The 21,799-nt window shown below is 44.5% G+C and overlaps 1 protein-coding gene across 1 annotated transcript in view; it reads left to right on the top strand.

Moving 5' to 3' along the window:
• The first annotated feature begins 461 nt into the window (after positions 1-461).
• The window catches only part of LOC309550064 (uncharacterized protein), a 206,288-nt gene continuing 184,950 nt past the window's right edge, over positions 462-21,799 (top strand). The window contains exon 1 of the mRNA XM_082250530.1: positions 462-529. Coding sequence (XP_082106656.1) covers positions 475-529 — 55 coding nt within the window. The 5' untranslated portion in view covers positions 462-474. The remainder of the gene's footprint in view (positions 530-21,799) is intronic.

Here is a 21,799-nt window from a genome sequence, read left to right as displayed (position 1 = left end):
CATCCTGCACTGGAGACACTCCATAGACGAGCATTACAAAGTGGTCTCCTTAAAAATGGCCGCTGCACTTCTGCATGAATGAATATTAAGTTTAACCCTGTCCACATTGCAGAAGGATAATACAGCAGCAACAAAGGAAGAAGTTCCACAGCTATTATCAGCTACTGTGCATTCATGGATTCATGGATTTAGATGTTAAGGATATTTTATTGTCAGACCAGAACATATTGTATATGTTGACCAGGAGTTCAGCTTTAAAAAAGGCCTTATGTACCTAGTGCATAGAACACATACAAGATGGCTTTGCCTGACATTATGACCACCCAGTTGAGGACATACATAGCTGAACGCATGCAGGCTCTTAGAGTCAGCAATAAGTGATAAAGGAGGGAAGAGGGTTCTGGGGGTAGTCTGTATTATGTCACACAGGCTGACATTTTATATATTTTATTTCCTTTCAGATAACTTGCAAAAATGCCGCCAATTCCCTCATGTTGTGGCCTCATCATTGTGGCTTCCCGCCAGCCAGGTGAGTGTACAAGCACCGACAGATTACAGTATGGACGCCTCCAGCTTGGATCAATGTAACTGTGTATACCTGTGGGATCCCAATAGAAGCTGAAAATCACTGTAGTAGACACTGCTACTCCTGTGATATTCACTAGCTTCCAGGTCAAACCCTCCAGGAATCGGGGGGGGCTGCAAGACATCCAGCATATCCGGGCGCAGCACAATCTGCACAGATGTCCGCTCGGAACAGAAGACTTCCTGGTGTCGTGTCGAATAATGCCTCCCGTCGAAAAATGCATCCAACTTACTGCGCATGCTCAGTAAGTGACGTCACTCCAGCTGACTGCTCCGGCTATGAGACTGCGTGTGCGCACACCACCAAGTTCCTTGTGTGGGCGTGACTTCAACGTAGGGGGCATTGAATGGGCGTGGCTAACGCGTTTCAGAGCAGCCCATGGCTCCTTCCTCAAAGCGCCCAGATATGCTGGCTGTGTTGCAGCCTCCCCTGATTCCTGGAGGGTTTGACGTACAGCTACACCTTTTACTTAATTTAAGTTATTGATTGCTATATTAAAACCACTGCTCATACTGCACTCAGAGTGGCACTTCTGCTGTTTGTTTTTATGCTATCCAGAGACTATCCTAGAAGCTGCCTTTTGTTCGTGCTGGATTGTGCTGCTATCCCTGTTGTTAAACTGTGGTCCCTGCCAGACTTTATTTCAGGCTGTTGCTTTTAAAGAAAATGTCTCGTTCACCCATGCACCATCTACCCTGTTTTACTCTTTGATTCTTGCATTTTCTCAATGAATGCAAAACATTCTCTAGTTGGGCAAGATGGACATGTGGGCATAGTGATGTAACACTCTCCACTTCATCCAATCAGACAATGATTTGCATTAATTTAATGGCACCATGTTCGGCAGCCAACCTCCTGTGTTCAAAATGCATCAGGGCAGCCATTCAGCATGGGACCCAGAAGCAAGTGGATATCACTTCAGTAGCTGTGCGGCTTTGCCTAATACATTGAATTTTCAGATTCTAGAGCAGCCATTCTCAATCTTTTTACCCCGCTGGAATCCTTGAAATATTTTTTTTTACCCCTGCTAAAATCATTGTTCCCAAATGGATAGTGAAGGTCAATGTTCAAACGAGACTGGGAAAATTAATGTGAATGAATCCCCAGGACCGGATGGTTTACTCCTAGAACTTCGCTAGGTTAGCTAGACCATTATTCCTAATCTAAAAGGACAGCTTGGTGACCAAAATGGAGGGACATTAACTGCAAGAGCTGCACTGATTATCTGAGGGATGAGGTAAGTCTCTCTGCATTGAAGGGGACACGGAATGCTGGTCACTGCATTGATGGGGGGCACGCTGGTCACTGCATTGATGGGGGGCATGCTGGTCACTGTATTAATGGGGGGCACGCTGGTCACTGCATTGATGGGGGAAATGCTGGTCACTGCATTGATGGGGGGCACCCTGTAGTAACTCTGCATTGAATGGGGGCACGCTGTAATAACTCTGCATGAATGGGGGGCACGCTGTAGTAACTCTGCATGAATGGGGGCACGCTGTAGTAATTCTGCATTGAATGGGGGCACGCTGTAGTAACTCTGCATTTAATGGGGGCACGCTGTAGTAACTCTGCATTGAATGAGGGCACGCTGTAGTAACTCTGATTGAAAGGGCGCACATTCTACTTTGATTACTGAAGGCCCCTTTCACACTTTTGTGACCTCAAAGTCATGCAATTTTTTGACGCGTTTTTTGCCGCAAAGCAATGCCTATTCGAGTTTTTCTGTTTGCGCCCCCCCAAAAAAAATTTTGAGCACCAGCCACCACTGGGGATCACTACCCTCTGACAAGCTGCCCACCACCTGGAGAACCACGGAGAAGAGGTCCGTTTGTGCCATGGGATACTACAGCCTATATTGAATTGATACAGTACCCCCATACATGCTTAATTTACAAATTGAGGTTTGTTGGCATTGACGATGATGTATGTACCTGGATAGAATACTGGTTACAGGAACTTGCCCAAAGGGCTGTGATAAATAGTGTATCTTCAGAATGGTCTGGAGCTGTGAGCGGGGTACCCCAGGGCTCAGTCATTGGACCACTTCTGTTTGACTTGTACATAAATGATATCAAGGTTGGAATAAATAGAGCAATCTCAGTGTTTGTTGATGCTGATGAAGCACAGATATGCAGGGTAATAGCTTCACAACAGGATATAGCAACCTTACAGGAAGACCTTGATAAAGGGATGGGCAACTACATGACAAATGAGGTTTAATGCTGATAAATGTAAAGTAACGTACTTTGTCACTAAAAAAAAAAAGGATTGCAAGTTACCCACTAGGGGGCGAACCTCTGGGGGAAGCTAGGGTGGAAAAGGGTCTTGTGGTTCTAGTGGACCACAGGCTTAGCCATAGCATGCAATGCCAAGCTGCAGGAAGCAAAGCGCGCAGACTACTGGCATGCAATAAAAAGGGTATTTACTCTAGAGATAGGACTATCTTTCTACCACTGTACAAAACTTTGCTTCAACTGCTGCAACTGGAGAGTGTCCAGATAAGGGCAACAAAGCTAATAAAGGCCAGGAACAAGGGGAGGCGCCGCTCCAGGTGAGTAATTCAAAAGAGAAATTGCAACAATAAATGTCAAAATAAATAACAAGTAAAACAATAATTAAGGACCAAACCGATAACTGAGCAAACCAAAACAATATATAATGGCCAAGTAATATGACATATTCAACATAAAAAAAAAAAAATAGAAATATAGAATCAGTATATGAAAAAAACGGAAAAGAAAATAAGAAAGGGTAAAAGAAATATCCCATATGTAATTTGTATATATGTGTAAAAAAGCAGTATATAAATAATGAAAGTCAAGCCACTATAGGTGTAAAATATGGTTAATGGTAATCTGCATGTGGGGGAAAAATATCATGCTACAAAAGCAAAGAAATACAGTGATACCTCTGTTCATGAACTTAATTTGTGAACTGACTCTGGTCGCGAACCGAATTGGTCGTGAACCGAGGCACATTTTCCCATAGGGTTCAATGTAAATCCGGTTATTGTTCCCCTCCATAAGGACATCAGGGGGATCTCCTTCAGTAGTACAGTACAATACTGTATGTGCTAAAAAGCACACCAAAAAGCAAAAAGTGTCTTCACAGTACTCACAGTACTTCTTTTTGTGTCTCTTCTTCTCTCCACGATCTTCCTACAGGAAGTCACGACCATGTGACAGCCTGGAAATAGCATTAAAATGGCCACGGCTCCTGTTCGTGAACTGAAGCGGAGTTTGCGAACCTGGAGCTTATTTTTATGAACTTTTCTGTTCGTGAACCGAGTTGTTCGTGAACAGAAGCGTTCGTGAACCTAGGTATCACTGTATATGTAGATGTGGGCCATTGTGATTTCTGGACACCGAAGACCATAAAATACGAAACTATGTACATGTATATATTACAATAAAGTGGTCATGAAGGTCATATGTTCCTATAGTTGTATTTGCATATATACAGTAGTATCCATTCCAATAGAAGCCCCCAGCTAGTGGTCATGAATCAAACCCTCAAGATCGTACGTGCACCAATGGATATCATGCACAACCGACATTGGAAGAAGTGGAGTGTAATTCCAACAGGAGTACAGTGGAAAAAAACAGGGTACATAGTAGAGCTGCACTATTCTGGATAAAATGAGAATTTTTTTGCTTGGAATAAAGATCACGATTCTCGACGTAACCTTATCTTTTACATTATACAAAAAATCTGGGCTAACTTTACGTTTTATTTTTTAATTCGTTTAAGTGTATTTTTTCCCAAAAAATTGCGTTTGAATGACTGCTGCGCTAATACAGTGTGACATAAAATATTGCAACGACCTCCATTTTATTCTCTAGGGTCTCTGCTAAAAAAAATATATATATGCTTAGGGGTTCTAAGTAATTTTCTAGCAAAAAATACTGAATTTAAAGCTGCTCTTCAGTAATTTTTTCATCTTTCATCTATTAAATCCTCTGCCCTTGTTGTTTTAATTTTAGATAGTAAAACATTTTTTTCTGCCAGTAAATACCTTATACAGCCCACTTCCTCTTTCTTGTCTGGTAATTAGCCTAGGCTACTTTCATCATGCACAGCTCTTTCTCTCTAACTTTAGTGAGAGTTTGCCAGCAAGGGAGGAGGGATGAGTCATAGGAAAGCCAATGATAACTGCAGAGCTGGAGGGGGCTGTATGAGAGCAGAGATAACAGGAGACTGCAGAAATCTATGTGTATTCATCCAGAGAGGAGAAATGTGCTGGCAAGCAGTGGTGTGAGTGTGTCAGGTACCTTGGTTGAGGCGGGGATCACCCCTGGAGGTGAGACAGGAGATGACACGTCCCAAGGAGTACTGAATGCAGGTGAAATCCGGATGGATGGTATGGTATGGACACCCAGGACCGCTTCCAGGAGATCTAAAGGTTCTCAGTGGAAAAAGACACAAGGTTAATGCCAGGCCGAGGGTCATACACAGTTAATCAGTCCGGAAGTAATGAGCCAAGTGGGGGGTAGCAAAGGGGCAAGACAAGAGAGAGTCCGTGGGATCCAAGCCAAGGTCGGTACACAGGAGATCCAGCAGGGGTGTCAGAGCAAAGAGTGGTCAGGCAAGCCGAGGTCGATCAAGGGAGAAGATGCAGACAGGTCAAAGAAGCAAGCCGGGTCAAAACAGGAACACAGGTAAACGGACAGGTCACGGGTACAGGAGCTGACGATAAACCAGCACCGGAGCACACCAGAAGAGCGTCTTATATAGGGCCAGGCCTGGGGAGATGGGCGTGGTGACACACACGCTCTGCATCCGGCATTCTATTGTTGCTGAATGGTGATTCCTTTCCTGACAGTGCCCCCCCCCCGAGGGGCAGCCTCTGGATGCCCAACGACCATGTTTTTCTGGAAATTTGTTGTGAAATTCTCTCAAAAGTTTAGGGGCGTGGATGTTACTCAATGTTCCCCATGAATTGTCCTCCAGAGGATATCCTTTCCATTTAATCAAGTATTGAGTACGGTTGCCTCTGTCGACAATCCAAGATATTCTCAACCTCAAATTCAGGCTCCTCTTCTACTGAAACTGGAGGAGGTGGTACCTCTTCTCTTCCTGGGAAGGGGCTTGGTACCGCTGGCTTAAGTAACAAGGCATGAAATACTGGGTGAATTTTGAAAGAGCCGGGCAAGGCCAATTCAAAGGCCACAGGATTAACCACTCTCTTGACCTCAAAAGGACCGATTGTAACGTTTATGCGTTTTTGTTAGTGGATGGATTTACAGCTGCAGAATTATTACACTCAGTAGCCTTGTAGAGAATCTGTTGAACAAACATATCCAACTCTCAGGACTTCATCACCGTGTACAGCCTGTTATATACCATATATATATTAATAGATGTTAATGGAGGGATAGAATATATGAGGATATATAGATGAGAGACAGGCTATTGTATGGTGAGCACTAGAAGTAGTATTAGGAGAGTTGCAGGTGATGGTAAAGCAGATAGGTTCTGATGTCAAGTATAGTGCAGATGGTAAGAGGACACAGATGGAGTATACTTAGACAGAGTAACCTAGTGCAAGGATAGTTGAAGGTAGTCCCAAGAGCTAACAGTCTATGCAGATGATAGTGAATAGATAGATACAGATAGTCTTGGTAATTGCAGTAGATGACAGTAGGAGATTGGTTAGTAAGAATCCCCTGCGGGGTACTTATCACTTAGATAGGTTTAGGAGTAACAGTGTCCATTGGAGAGGGGTGATCCCGTAGCGAGATACGGATCACCAGCGAGGTTTCCGGCTTCAGTTCAGCAAGGGAGAATGTCAGCAGCTCCGACTTCACAGGAGTAGGTGCGGTGAACATGCGGTTTGAACGAGCGATGAGTGAGAGCAAACCGGCGATTGAAATAGCCGCTCATAGCGGCGCTCGGCAATGATGTCATCCGGTCTTAAAGGTATATGCGTCCCTTGTTACACAAGATGGGACGCAATTAGGAGAGGAGAAATATGGAGACAAGGGTACCAGAGGTACCAGAACATTACAGTACCCCCCCCTTAAGGCCGGCTCCGGAAGGCCTCTAGAACTGTTTTTTCCGGATATTTCGAGTGGAAATTGCTAATCAGTCTAGGGGCATGTATATCGGAGGTATCCAGCCAGGTGTCATCTTGGGGCCCATAGTTCTTCCATCGTACAAGATACTGGAATCTTCTTCTATTGAAACGGGAATCCAAAATTTATTTTATCTCAAATTTTTCCCCGCCTTCCACTTGTACAGGAGGTGGAGGTGAGATAGTAGGCCTTATTCCTTGGTTAGGAACATGGGGCTTCAGTAGAGACACATGGAAGACAGGATGTATCTTGAGGTCTACTGGCAATGTGAGTTGTACTGCAGCTTTTCCAATAAGCTTCTCTATTGGAAAAGGTCCCAGAAATAGAGGTCCAAGTTTTTTACTAGGGATTTTTAGTCTCAGATTTTTTGTAGAAAGCCAAACAAAATCCCCAATGGCATATTGGGGAGAGGGTTTCCTACGGAGGTAGTAGTACTTTTTTTGTTGGCTATGAGCATGGGATATGGTATTGTTGAGTAATCCCAGAGAATCCTTTATCTGGGCAAGATAATCAGATGCCACTGGATTACTTGATGGCAAGGTACGTGGAGGAAGGAGTGTGGGATGAAACCCATAATTCAGGTAAAACGGACTTTGCTTAGTAGTGCTATGAGTAGCGTTGTTATAGGCGAATTCCGCCAGCGGGAGGAGATCTGCCCAATCGTCCTGTAGATACGAAGTATAGCAACGCAAGTACTGTTCAATGCACTGGTTAACTCTCTCTGTCTGTCCGTTGGTCTGAGGGTGGTAGGGAGAAGTAAGGTTACACTCTATTCGCAGTATCTGACATAGAGCTAGCCAAAACTTTGAGATGAATTGTGAACCACGGTCAGACAGCAGTGTTTTTGGAATACCATGTAACTTAAAGACATGTTTCACAAGTAATTCCGCTGTTTGTTTGGATGAAGGTAGTTTTCGGATAGGAGTGAAATGTGCCATCTTGGTCAGATGGTCCACTGACACCAAGATGGTGTTGAATCCTTTGGAAGGTGGTAGTTCCACTATGAAGTCTAAGGATACCACTTCCCACGGAACCTGGGGTATCGGTAAACTACAAAGTAACCCCGATGGTTTCGTGTTGTCAATTTTAGACCTTGCACAGATATCACAAGATGAAACGAACTTTTTTACGGTTGTCTTCATGTCTGGCCACCAAAATTGCCTAGTGAGTAGATTGAGAGTTTTAGTCATACCCATATGTCCTGCCATAGGTACATCATGCGACAATTCTAAGATCTTGGTTCGCATAGTAGGGGGTATGTATAGTTTATCGTTGTAGTAGAGGAAGCCTTCTGCGTCAGTAGTTAGTTGTGGTGGAGGTGAATCCAATCCTATGCTGTGCAAAATCTCCTCCTTCAGGTAGCGAACGACTCCGATAATACGTTCAAGTGGTATTATAGGAACTGAGGGAACCTCAGTACAATCTTTCTCGGCTAGTCGTGAGAGTGCATCCGCTTTTTTATTTTTGTCTGCGGGCGTGTAAGTCACTAAAAAATTAAATCTCAGAAAGAATAACGACCACCGTACCTGCCGGTGGGAAAGAGTTCTATTAGTCTGAAGGTATTGAAGGTTTTTGTGATCAGTATATATCAGAATTGGCAATTGAGTGCCCTCAAGTAGATGTCGCCAATTCTCTAACGCCAGTTTTATTGCTAATAACTCCTTCTCACCTACTGAGTAGTTCACCTCGGGGCTACTTAATGACTGAAAAGAAAGCAACTGGGTGAAGAGGTGAGGTGTTTGTTGGTCGTTGTGAGAGAACTGCTCCTACTGCCATATTAGACGCATCTACCTCCAAGATGTATTGAAGGGATGGGTCTGGATGGCATAGTATGGGGGCAGTAGTAAAGCTTGATTTCAGCAGAGAGAATGCTCCATTTGCTTCTTTTGACCAATTAAATGGTTTCTTCGTGTTTCTAAGTTGTGTGAGAGGTTTCACAATCGCAGAGAAGTTCTTAATGAATTTCCTATAGTAATTAGAGAATCCTAGGAACCTTTGTAATGCTTTGCGAGTGGTTGGCACAGGCCAATCCAGAATGCAGGATATTTTGCTCATGTCCATTTTGATTCCACTTTTAGATATAATATACCCTAGGAATAGTACTTCCTCTTTATGAAACAAACATTTCTTTGATTTAACATATAAGTTATGTGCAAGTAGTCTTGACAACACAAGTCTCACATGTTTTATGTGTTTAGGTAAGGAATGAGAATAGATAAGTATATCGTCCAAATATACTACCACACAAACATCAAGCAAGTCTCGAAATATCTCATTTATAAACCGTTGGAAGGCTGCGGGAGCATTACATAGCCCAAATGGCATTACAAGGTACTCAAACAGTCCGTATCTGGTTCTGAATGCCGTCTTCCATTCATCCCCTTTACGGATTCGAATTAAATTGTATGCCCCTTTTAGGTCCAATTTTGAAAAGAAAGAAGCCCCACGCACCTGTTCGATAAGTTCAGGAATAAGGGGTAAAGGATAACGATCCAGCAACTGGGTGAAGAGGTGAGGTGTTTGTTGGTCGTTGTGAGAGAACTGCTCCTACTGCCATATTAGACGCATCTACCTCCAAGATGTATTGAAGGGATGGGTCTGGATGGCATAGTATGGGGGCAGTAGTAAAGCTTGATTTCAGCAGAGAGAATGCTCCATTTGCTTCTTTTGACCAATTAAATGGTTTCTTCGTGTTTCTAAGTTGTGTGAGAGGTTTCACAATCGCAGAGAAGTTCTTAATGAATTTCCTATAGTAATTAGAGAATCCTAGGAACCTTTGTAATGCTTTGCGAGTGGTTGGCACAGGCCAATCCAGAATGCAGGATATTTTGCTCATGTCCATTTTGATTCCACTTTTAGATATAATATACCCTAGGAATAGTACTTCCTCTTTATGAAACAAACATTTCTTTGATTTAACATATAAGTTATGTGCAAGTAGTCTTGACAACACAAGTCTCACATGTTTTATGTGTTTAGGTAAGGAATGAGAATAGATAAGTATATCGTCCAAATATACTACCACACAAACATCAAGCAAGTCTCGAAATATCTCATTTATAAACCGTTGGAAGGCTGCGGGAGCATTACATAGCCCAAATGGCATTACAAGGTACTCAAACAGTCCGTATCTGGTTCTGAATGCCGTCTTCCATTCATCCCCTTTACGGATTCGAATTAAATTGTATGCCCCTTTTAGGTCCAATTTTGAAAAGAAAGAAGCCCCACGCACCTGTTCGATAAGTTCAGGAATAAGGGGTAAAGGATAACGATCCTTTATTGTGATGGCATTTAATTGTCTGAAATCAATGATAGGCCTAAGGCTAGAGTCCTTATTGCGGACGAAGAAGAGCCCAGCAGCAGTGGAGGAAGTAGAAGGTCGGATGAATCCTTTTGCCAAGTTCTCATCCAGATACTCCTTAAGATGAGAGAGTTCATCCTGTGAGAGAGGATAAACATGTCCGAAAGGCAACTTGCTATTAGGGAGTAGATCGATACAACAATCATAGTCCCTATGGGGAGGTAGCATTTGAGCGTTTTTCTCAAGGAAAACCTCCGATAAATCCTGATAACACTTAGGAATAATGTCATCCGGCAGTACAGACAGGATCCTATCATGTGTGGGGAGGTTACACGTCGTCTCACAATAGTGAGAAGAGAAGGCTAACGTTCTTGTTTTCCAATCGATGATTGGTTGATGTATGTGTAACCAGGGAAGTCCCAAAATGATTGGAAAATGTGGTGAAGTTAATACATCAAAGGTGGTGGTCTCCACATGAGACTCGTCAGCAGTTACAAGAAGTGCCTGTGTCTGACTGGTGATAGGACCAGAGGATAAAGGGGTACCGTTAATAAAACTAACGGAGACAGGTTTGGGTTTTGAAACAATAGGTATTTTATTAAGGGAGACAAAACAAATGTCAATGTAGTTTCCACAAGATCCGGTGTCAATCATAGCCTTGGTGGTGATCCTAGTTTGGTCCCACTGCAATGTTACAGTGGGTACGGAAAGTATTCAGACCCCCTTAAATTTTTCACTCTTTGTTATATTGCAGCCATTTGCTAAAATCATTTAAGTTCATTCTTCTTCCTCATGAATGTACACATAGCACCCCATACTGACAGAAAAACACAGAATTGTTGACATTGTTGCAGATTTATTAAAAAAGAAAAACTGAAATATCACATGGTCCTAAGTATTCAGACCCTTTGCTCAGTATTTAGTAGAAGCCCCCTTTTGATCTAATACAGCCAGGAGTCTTTTTGGGAAAGATGCAACAAGTCTTTCACACCTGGATTTGGGGATCCTCTGCCATTTCTCCTTGCAGATCCTCTCCAGTTCTGTCAGGTTGGATGGTAAACGTTGGTGGACAGCCATTTTTAGCTCTCTCCAGAGATGCTCAATTGGGTTTAAGTCAGGGCTCTGGCTGGGCCATTCAAGAACAGTCACGGAGTTGTTGTGATGCCACTCCTTCGTTATTTTAGCTGTGTGCTTAGGGTCATTGTCTTGTTGGAAGGTAAACCTTCGGCCCAGTCTGAGGTCCAGAGCACTCTGGAGAAGGTTTTTGTCCAGGATATCCCTGTACTTGGCCGCATTCATCTTTCCCTCGATTGCAACCAGTCGTCCTGTCCCTGCAGCTGAAAAACACCCCCACAGCATGATGCTGCCACCACCATGCTTCACTGTTGGGACTGTATTGGACAGGTGATGAGCAGTGCCTGGTTTTCTCCACACATACCGCTTAGAATTAAGGCCAAAAAGTTCTATTTTGGTCTCATCAGACCAGAGAATCTTATTTCTCACCATCTTGGAGTCCTTCAGGTGTTTTTTTTAGCAAACTCCATGCAGGCTTTCATGTGTCTTACACTGAGGAGAGGCTTCCGTCGGGCCACTCTGCCATAAAGCCCCGACTGGTGGAGGGCTGCAGTGATGGTTGACTTTCTACAACTTTCTCCCATCTCCTGACTGCATCTCTGGAGCTCAGCCACAGTGATCTTTGGGTTCTTCTTTACCTCTCTCACCAAGGCTCTTCTCCCCCGATAGCTCAGTTTGGCCGGACGGCCAGCTCTAGGAAGGGTTCTGGTCGTCCCAAACGTCTTCCATTTGAGGATTATGGAGGCCACTGTGCTCTTAGGAACCTTAAGTGCAGCAGAAATCTTTTTGTAACCTTGGCCAGATCTGTGCCTTGCCACAATTCTGTCTCTGAGCTCTTCAGGCAGTTCCTTTGACCTCATGATTCTCATTTGCTCTGACATGCATTGTGATCTGGAAGGTCTTATATAGACAGGTGTGTGGCTTTCCTAATCAAGTCCAATCAGTATAATCAAACACAGCTGGACTCAAATGAAGGTGTAGAACCATTTCAAAGATGATCAGAAGAAATGGAAAGCACCTGAGTTAAATATATGAGTGTCACAGCAAAGGGTCTGAATACTTAGGACCATGTGATATTTCAGTTTTTCTTTTTTAATAAATCTGCAACAATGTCAACAATTCTGTGTTTTTCCGTCAATATGGGGAGCTGTGTGTACATTCATGAGGAAGAAGAATGAACTTAAATGATTTTAGCAAATGGCTGCAATATAACAAAGAGTGAAAAATGTAAGGGGGTCTGAATACTTTCCGTACCCACTGTAATTGAACAAAAAGATAAGGATTAGAAAATGAAGTTGTGAGTCCCCCTAGCAAGACATTTGAACACTCACCCTCTTTTCTGCGGACAAGAGGACAGCCGTTTACCAAATGATTCGGGGATGCGCAGTACATGCAAAGATGTTCGGTTTTCCTCCTGGCACGTTCAGAAAGGGTCAGAGGTGGACGTATCATTCCTACTTCCATAGGAGTAGGGTCAGCAGGCAACATCCGAGAAGGACTGGAAAATGGTGAACCCATCTTCTCAGCCTTTCTTTCTCGTAGTCGTCTGTCAATATTGATACTGGTCTGTATCAGTCCCTCTAGAGTGCCAGGTAAATCCGCTCGGGCGAGCTCGTCTTTAACGGCCTCAGATATAAACTGCGTTCGCAAAGATGTGTCGTTCCACCCTGAATCAGGGGACCATCTTTTAAAATTCGCCACGAAATCTTCAACAGGTCTCCTTCCTTGTTTTAAGGCCCGTAATTGGGTGTCAGCGGTACTCTGCTTGTTGGGGTCTTCATATAAACTAGCAAGTTGTGCTAGAAATAAGGGATAAGAATTAAGGAGTGGATCATCCTTTTCAAAGAGAGCATCTGCCCAGGCCCGAGGTTCACCCGTTAAGTAGGAGATGATGGTACAAACCTTAATTTGGTCAGTGGTGTAGGTTAGAGGTTTTAACAAAAAAAACAATCGACATGCGTTTTTAAATTCACGGAATTTGCTCCGATCACCAGAAAACACTATAGGAGGGTTTATCTTAGGCTCACGGGGCTGAGCAGCAGGAGGCTGTGTGAGACGGCCAAGCTGCTGTCTCAAGGTCTGATTTTCATTTTGTACCTCTGTAAGTGCAAGGATCAATGCATCTACTTGCTGTTTTAATTGTAGTACATGAGTGGATAATTCTGCTGAATCCATATTTTTTTTAATGGCTCGTTCAATCTGTAACGTTCATGCGTTTTTGTTAGTGGATGGATTTACAGCTGCAGAATTATTACACTCAGTAGCCTTGTAGAGAATCTGTTGAACAAACATATCCAACTCTCAGGACTTCATCACCGTGTACAGCCTGTTATATACCATATATATATTAATAGATGTTAATTGAGGGATAGAATATATGAGGATATATAGATGAGAGACAGGCTATTGTATGGTGAGCACTAGAAGTAGTATTAGGAGAGTTGCAGGTGATGGTAAAGCAGATAGGTTCTGATGTCAAGTATAGTGCAGATGGTAAGAGGACACAGATGGAGTATACTTAGACAGAGTAATCTAGTGCAAGGATAGTTGAAGGTAGTCCCAAGAGCTAACAGTCTATACAGATGATAGTGAATAGATAGATACAGATAGTCTTGGTAATTGCAGTAGATGACAGTAGGAGATTGGTTAGTAAGAATCCCCTGCGGGGTACTTATCACTTAGATAGGTTTAGGAGTACCAGTGTCCATTGGAGAGGGGTGATCCCGTAGCGAGATACGGATCACCAGCGAGGTTTCCGGCTTCAGTTCAGCAAGGGAGAATGTCAGCAGCTCCGACTTCACAGGAGTAGGTGCGGTGAACATGCAGTTTGAACGAGCGATGAGTGAGAGCAAACCGGAAATAGCCGCTCATAGCGGCGCTCGGCAATGATGTCATCCGGTCTTAAAGGTATATGCGTCCCTTGTTACACAAGATGGGACGCAATTAGGAGAGGAGAAATATGGAGACAAGGGTACCAGAGGTACCAGAACATTACACTGATGAATCTTGGCCCCAATTTCTTGGACGGGCAGGATAGCTTCAAATTAATTGAAGAGAGCCAAACTCAATCTCCAACTTTGTACACTGGGTTCTCCTTCCATTTGAGGTCAAAGAATTTCTTATGGTCCTGTTGTGCTTTTTGAATATTGTCTTGTAGCAACTGGAAATTAGTTTTAATGGCTGCTAGCCGATCATGGACTGCGGGAACCGTTATTTCCTGATACAAGTTAGGCAAAAAAGAAGGATGAAAGCCATAATTAGCCCAAAACGGGGTTTGGTTGGTTGCGGAGTGTATGGAATTATTGTAGGCGAATTCTGCGCATGGAAGCAGGGAGGTCCAGTCGTCCTGAGAGCTGGTGCAAAAACATTGGAGGTACTGTTCCAGGGTTTGATTGGTTCTCTCTATTTGCCCATTACTTTGTGGATGGTAAGCAGATGACAGGGACACTTCGACCGACAAGGACTTGCAGAGCTCCTTCCAAAATCTAGAGGTAAATTGAACACCTCGGTCTGACACTATATTATTTGGAAGTCCATGTAGCCTGACCACCTCTTTGATAAATGTGTTGGCTGTTTCCAGGGCGGAGGGAGTGCCCCTCATGGGCAAGAAGTGAGCCATTTTTGAGAGTAGGTCCACGACTACCAAGATGGTGGAAAACCCCTCTGAGGGTGGTAGCTCAACTATAAAGTCCATAGACAGACCTTTCCAGGGCTGCTCTGGAATCGGCAATGGTCTTAACAGGCCCCATGATTTGACTTTAGCCCCTTTGTTACGTTGGCACCTGATGCAGGAATTTACATAGCTTCTGCATTCCTGATGTAGCTTAGGCCACCAGAAGCGGCGTTGGATAAGTTCGTAGGTCTTTTTTACCCCGAAATGTCCAGCGAGTTTGTGGTCGTGAAAGGTTTTAAGGACCAACAATCTCACTTGTGTAGGAACAAAAACGTTTTCCTGGTGCCAGAGGAATCCTTCCTGTTTATTTAGAGAACCGGCTTCGAGTTCAGTACATTGGGTAGAGGCTTGCTGAATTGTGGACTGTAGGTCAGTGTGGATCAGAAAAAAAGTTTTGAGCTGATAAGATGGTATTGGGCTCCGTCGTGCTGGGAGTGTCCGGAAACATTCGGGACAGGGCGTCCGCCTTTCCATTCTTAGATCCTGGTCTGTAGGTAATATGGAAATTAAAGCGTGAAAAGAATAGAGCCCACTGGGCTTGCCGAGGTCTTAGGCGTCTAGCAGTCCTGAGATACTCTAGATTCTTGTGATCCGTGAATATCATGATAGGGTGTGCCGCGCCTTCAAGCAGGTACCTCCATTCTTCTAGAGCACATTTAATAGCCAGAAGTTCCCGATCCCCTACATCGTAGTTCTTCTCTGGGGGTGACATTTTCCGAGAGAAGAAAGCTACTGGGTGTAGCAGGGTCTTCGGGCCTTGTCGCTGGGACAGAATAGCCCCTGTGGCTACTTCCGAAGCAACCACTTCGAGAATATAAGGTAAGGCTAGTTCCGGGTGTTGAAGAATAGGTGCGGTCACAAACAGGCTTTTTAATTTATCAAAAGCTGACTGAGCCTCCGGTGACCAGCTGAAGCGAATCTGCTGGCGCGTTAGTTGGGTGATGGGTGCGATAATTGTTGAGAATCCCTTTATAAATCTTCTGTAGAAGTTAGCGAAGCCAACAAATCGCTGAACTCCCTTCTTATCAGTGGGGGCTGGCCACTCCAGAATGGCTTTTACTTCCTTTGGATCCATAGAGACGCCCTCAGTTGAAATGATAAGCCCTAGGAACTGGATGGACTTCCTCTCAAATTCACATTTTTCCAGTTTCACATAGAGCCCATGTTTCCTTAAGGTGGTTAATACTTTTTTGATGTGAATCCGGTGGAGTTCCAGGGTGGAGGAGAAGACCAAGATGTCATCTAGGTACATAATTAAGAAGTTGTCCAGGAACTCTCGAAAAATGTCATTGACCAGATGTTGAAATGTGGCCGGGGCATTACACAGCCCGAAGGGCATGACCAGATATTGGAAGTGGCCGAAACGGGTTCTAAACGCCGTTTTCCACTCATCCCCTTCTCGGATGCGAATAGGGTTGTACGCTCCTCGGAGGTCTAATTTGGTAAAGACCCAGGCAGACCGGAAGTGCTGGAACAATTCTGGAATCAAGGGGAGAGGATAACGATTTTTGATGGTAACTTTGTTGAGTTCCCGGTAATCAACACAGGGTCTTAACGTGCCATCTTTTTTCTCAACAAAGAAGATTCCAGCGCCAGCTGGGGAGGACGAGGGCCGGATGAACCCCTTTTCCAGGTTCTCGTTGACATAAGTCCGAAGAGTTTCTAATTCCTTCTCAGATAAGGGAAATATTCTTCCAAAAGGGATCTCGGCTCCTGGAAGAAGCTCAATGGGGCCAGTGGTCAGGCAAGCCGAGGTCGATCAAGGGAGAAGATGCAGACAGGTCAAAGAAGCAAGCCGGGTCAAAACAGGAACACAGGTAAACGGACAGGTCACGGGTACAGGAGCTGACGATAAACCAGCACCGGAGCACACCGGAAGAGCGTCTTATATAGGGCCAGGGCTGGGGAGATGGGCGTGGTGACACACACGCTCTGCCTCCAGCGTTCTATTGTTGCTGAATGGTGATTCCTTTCCTAACAGAGTGTGTCTGTGTAAATCCAGGAATTCAACAGTCAGCAGCTTCAGCTGACCACAGTTAAAATGGCTGCAGCCAGACTTAGTGGAGGGAGATTTCTACAGCATATTTGGTAAGTACAAAATCACAGTATATATAAAATAATATGCAAAGTGGTTGGAGGGAAGCTTCAGAATGGCAAATGGGTTTTTATTACAAATTATGTGAGCAAACTGCAGCTCCTCTTTAACCACATACTGCCCTCCCACCCTCAAATGACGGCGGAGCGGTGCAGCTATTATTCTTGGACGCTGTTATTTGGCGACGCACCATAACAGCCTCTCTCCCGATGTTACTAGGACACGGTGCGACCCCGATCTCAGTAAAGAGCCAATGACATGGCTCTTTACCCATGTGATCGGCTGTGTCCAATCACAGCCGGTAACATGTAAATGAGGAATTGCCGTTTATCGGCTCTCCTCGCCTCACACTGTCAGAGTGTGAGGCGAGGAGAGCCGATCAGCGGCTCTTCCTCACAGCGGAGACTAGGACAGGTAATCAGGGCACTGATCATCAGTGCCCTGATTACAAAAAAGTTAAAAACAGTGCCACCATCAGTGCCCACAATCAGTGCCCATAATGCTGCCAGTCAGTGCCCATCAGTGCCTGCTCATCTAGGCACTGGCTGACAGCACTATTGTGCCCACTGATTGTGGGCACTGATGGTGCTGCCCATCAGTGTCCATTAGTCCCGCCCCACAATGCCATCAGTGCTGCCTCTCAGTGCCCATCAGTGCCACCTCTCAGTGTCCATCAGTACCGCCTATCAGTGCTCATCAGTGCCGCCTATTAGTGCCACCTATCAGTGCCCATCAGTGCGGCATATTAGTATCTCCTCATCAGTGCCCATAAGTGCCATTGCATCAGTGCCCATCAGTGCAGCCTATCAGTGACCATCAGTGCCGCCTCATCAGCGCACATCAGTGAAGGAGAAAAATTACTTATTTTCAAAATTTACTCACAGAAAATAAGAAAAACTTTTTTTTTTCAAAATTTTCTCTTTTTTTTTTTTTTGTAAGATTAAAAAACCCAGTGTTGATTAAATACCACCAAAAGAAAGCTCTATTTGTGTGGAAAAAAATAAAAAAATTTCATATGGGTACAGTGTAGCATGACCGCGCAATTGTCATTCAAAGTGTGACAGCGCTGAAAGCTGAAAATTGGCCTGGGCAGGAAGGGGGTGAAAGTGCCTGGTATTGAAGTAATTAACTTATAAGCAACAATCAGAAAAAGGTTTAGTCTTTATGTGGTTAAACTGCCATGATTTACAACCGCAGTTCATCCCTTTGATCTCAGCCCCCGTTCACACTAAGGCGACCTGTGAGGCGACCTGGTCGCCTCACAGGTCGCCGTAGGTCGCCCCCCATAGGGAAGCTGCGGACCCGTTCTAATAGGAGCGACACAAGTCGCTCCGACTTAGAAAAAGGGTCCGGAGCTTCTTTGGGGTGACCAGGAGGCGACCGCCATAGACTTCAATGTTATGAAGTCCGTGGCGGCCGCTCCGAGGTCGCGGCGCGCTGCTCGCACCGCGACCTCGGAGGTCGCTGTGTGAAGTAGCATCGCTCGTATGTGAACGGGCACTAAAAGAAGCAAATGATACAATATTTATATTTATCTCTCGGCGCTGAGCAATGCTGATAAACATTTGTCGGCTGCTATTTATCTATTTATTTTTTTAAAGCTCTGAGCAGACACGGCTCTGCACTGAATCATAGAAATGGCAAAATAAGATCGTGAGGGAGGTTGATTTTTTAACGATTAACCGTGCAGCTCTAGTACATAGCCTAGCAAAGGCAAAACGAAACAGTTCTAGAATGGAATGAATCAAATGAGGCATATCTCACTCACATGTCACATGTCTGTGTTATTGTATTCATGCATATATATGCACGAGCAACCCACGTACCAGTAGAGACCACCATCTGGTGGTCATGAACGCGTCCTCCAGGATCATCCGAATAATACATGTGTCAATAAATGTCGTGCAAGGTCGACATGAAAAAAGGTGAAGAGTAGCAGAGAGTGAAAGGGAGAGGAGGGTAAAAAAAAGGGGGAGAAGGAGTGGGGGGGTGGGGGGGGGGTAAAGAGGGAAAAGACGAAGGAGGAAAAGGAATGAGGAGTTTTTTCATATACTGATTCTATATTTTGGGTTTTTTTATGTTGAGTATGTCATAATATTTGGCCATTATATTTTGTTATGGTTTGCTCAGTTATCAGTTTGGTCTTTTAGGCCCCTTTCTCACATGCTGTCCGTTTGTCTGTTTTTCATCCATCCGTTGACGGATGAAAAACGGATATCAATGTATTTCTATGTAAAAACGGATGACAACGATGATCATCTGTTAACATCCGTTTTCATCCGCTTCCGTCAATGTCCGTTTTTTTGAATGGATGAATGCCCTATTTTTCATCCGTCAAAAAAACGGATCGGACGAAAAACGGATGACAACGGATGAAAAACGGATGACAATGGATGAAAACAGATGACAACGGATGAAAAACGGATAACAACTGACGAAAAACATATGACAACTGACGAAAAACGGATGGAAAACTGATACATTGGGGGAGATTTACTAAGATTGGATAGTGCAAAATATGGTGCAGCTCTGCATAGAAACCAATCAGCTTCCAGGTTTTATTGTCAAAGCTTAATTGAACAAGCTAACGTTAGAAGCTGATTGGCTACCATGCACAGCTACACCAGATTCTGAGTGCTCCAGTTTTAGTAAATCTCCCCCATTTTGACGTGACTGAACTGATGAACTGAACGGACCGTATGTGTGAAAGAGGCCTCTGTTTTTTTTTCTGCTTGTTATTTATTTTGACATTTATTGTTACAATTTCTTTTCACAGTGGTATTTATATAGTTATTATGTTTTCTTTCCACACCCACAGGGTATTTTTTCATTTTTATGTCAATGTTATTATAGCCGTTCAGACAGAGGAATACATGCTGACGTCGCCCCAATTACCTGACAAAGCTAATAAAGGGACAGGAGGACCTCATGAATGTATACAAACATTAAGAGCCGGTTCACATAGCAGCGACCCGACTTGCCGGGGCGACCTGTGAGGTCGCAGTGCACAGCGCGCACCGCGACCTCAGAGCGGCATGCACAGACTTCATATCATTGAAGTCAATGCAGGTCGCTCCAGGTCGCCCCAAAGTAGTACAGGACCCTTTTTCTAAGTCGGAGCGACTTGTGTCGCTCCTATTAGAACGGGTCCTGTGCTAATCTATGGCAGGCGACCCACGGCGACTTGTCAGGCGACCAGGTCGCCTGACAAGTCGCCCCAGTGTGAACCATGTCTAAACCTATTCCTCCTGGAGAAGTCACTTAAAGTGGTGTTCCAGCTGTAAAAAAAAAAAAAAAAAATTCAAAGTCAGCAGCTACAAATACTGTAGCTGCTGACTTTTAATATAAAGATACTTACCTGTGCAGAAAGCCCGTAAAGTCGGCACCCCAGCTGATTTTTGGATCGGCTGCCGGGTGCTGCCGCTGCCATTCATTTTTAAGGGAAACCAGCTTCACAGTGGGTTCCTTACTGTGCATGCACGTATCGCGCTGTGAATTCTCATTGGCTTGGCGGCGGGGGAAGGAGAAAGGGGATGGAACTTCCAAGGGACGGCACTGCAGCGCTCTCTCCCGGAAGTGGGGAAGGGTACCTGTCAAAAACAGGTACTTGTTCCCCTCTCCCCCCTGAAAGGTGCCAAATGTGGCACCGGAGGAGGATAGGAAACAGATGAGTGGAAGTTACACTCCGCTTTAAAAGGACATATGATCTAAATGGTAATTCTAGTATAGGGAGAAAACGATTCAGTCTCAGGTCACTTAAGAAAGCATGCAGCCATTCAATGAAGTTGGACAAGAAGCAATTTAACCTTGAACTGCATGGGGGGGGGGGGTTCTTTACTGTTAGAGCGGTAAAGATGTGGAACTCCCTTCCACAATTGTTTGTGTCAGCGGAGTGTGTCGACAATTTAAAAAACTTAGATGGGCTTCTTAGCGAGCGCAATATACAGGGATATGAGAAATGGAATGGACATAAACACACACACACACACACAGTTTGACCTGGCTAGACTGGTGTCTTTATTCAACCTTACCAATCATGAGATAATAATTGAGAAGAATGCTTCTTACACTTAATGCCAGGGAGAAGGATGTCCCGCTTACAGTAAAAGTTGGAATGCCACCCTTACAGACACCTAAAAAAGATTGTTGGTGTAACTTTGCTTGCTCTGCTACATGCTAATGGCTTGTAAGTGTTCAAGCACAATCAGATGATATGTTGATCAGCCATAGCTCAATGAACCCTTAGCAATCTCTGGAGGAATCCTAGGGTTCAGAACCCTGGTTGAGAACGGCTGTTCAAGAGAGGTACCACCATCATATTCTATATGGATAGTTACATTGGGTCAAGCTGGACCAATCTAAACATTTAAAAATTGCCAGACTTAGGGTCCTTTCACACGGTCCGCCTCTGCCGGCGAAATCCGTTCTGCTCAGCGCGGATCGATCTGCCGATCCCCGCTGAGCAGGCAGATGACAGCTCCGTCTCCACTCTATGGGGAGATAGGATGAGAACGGACCGCCTGTCCATTCTCATCTGATCCCATCCGATCCGATCCGCTGGACAGTTGGAAAATAGACTTTCCATCCATCCGGATTTCACAGACAGGATCGGAATCGGATAGCAGCGGGTGTCAGCGGAGATGTCTCTGCTGACATCCGCTGCCCCATAGGGATGCATGGAGGATCCGATCAGGTCCGTCTAAAAAACTGACAGGCGGATCTGATCGCATCGTTCGTGTGAAAGGACCCTTACGATTCACCTTTTTTAAACAATCTGTATTTTCAACTTATGACGAAAACACACATTACAAGAAGAAAACGCATAGTAAAAACAGCGAATTAACCAACAGTCAAGGTGACAAGTGTTGTATGTGGGGAACAGCAATCCCGAGCAACCAAGTAGCTCCGTATACATCGTTAAGCAACAAGGGCAGGTGAACCATAGCCCAGGGCGAGAGGCATGCCACCAGTCGTCAGTGGCGAACACAAAAAT

This window comes from Pelophylax lessonae (assembly GCF_965119305.1).
Source record: "Pelophylax lessonae genome assembly, chromosome: 1".
In the NCBI taxonomy this organism is placed as follows: Eukaryota; Metazoa; Chordata; class Amphibia; order Anura; family Ranidae; genus Pelophylax; species Pelophylax lessonae.
Note: the sequence above shows the minus strand (reverse complement) of the source record. Positions and strands in the feature narration are given on the sequence as shown.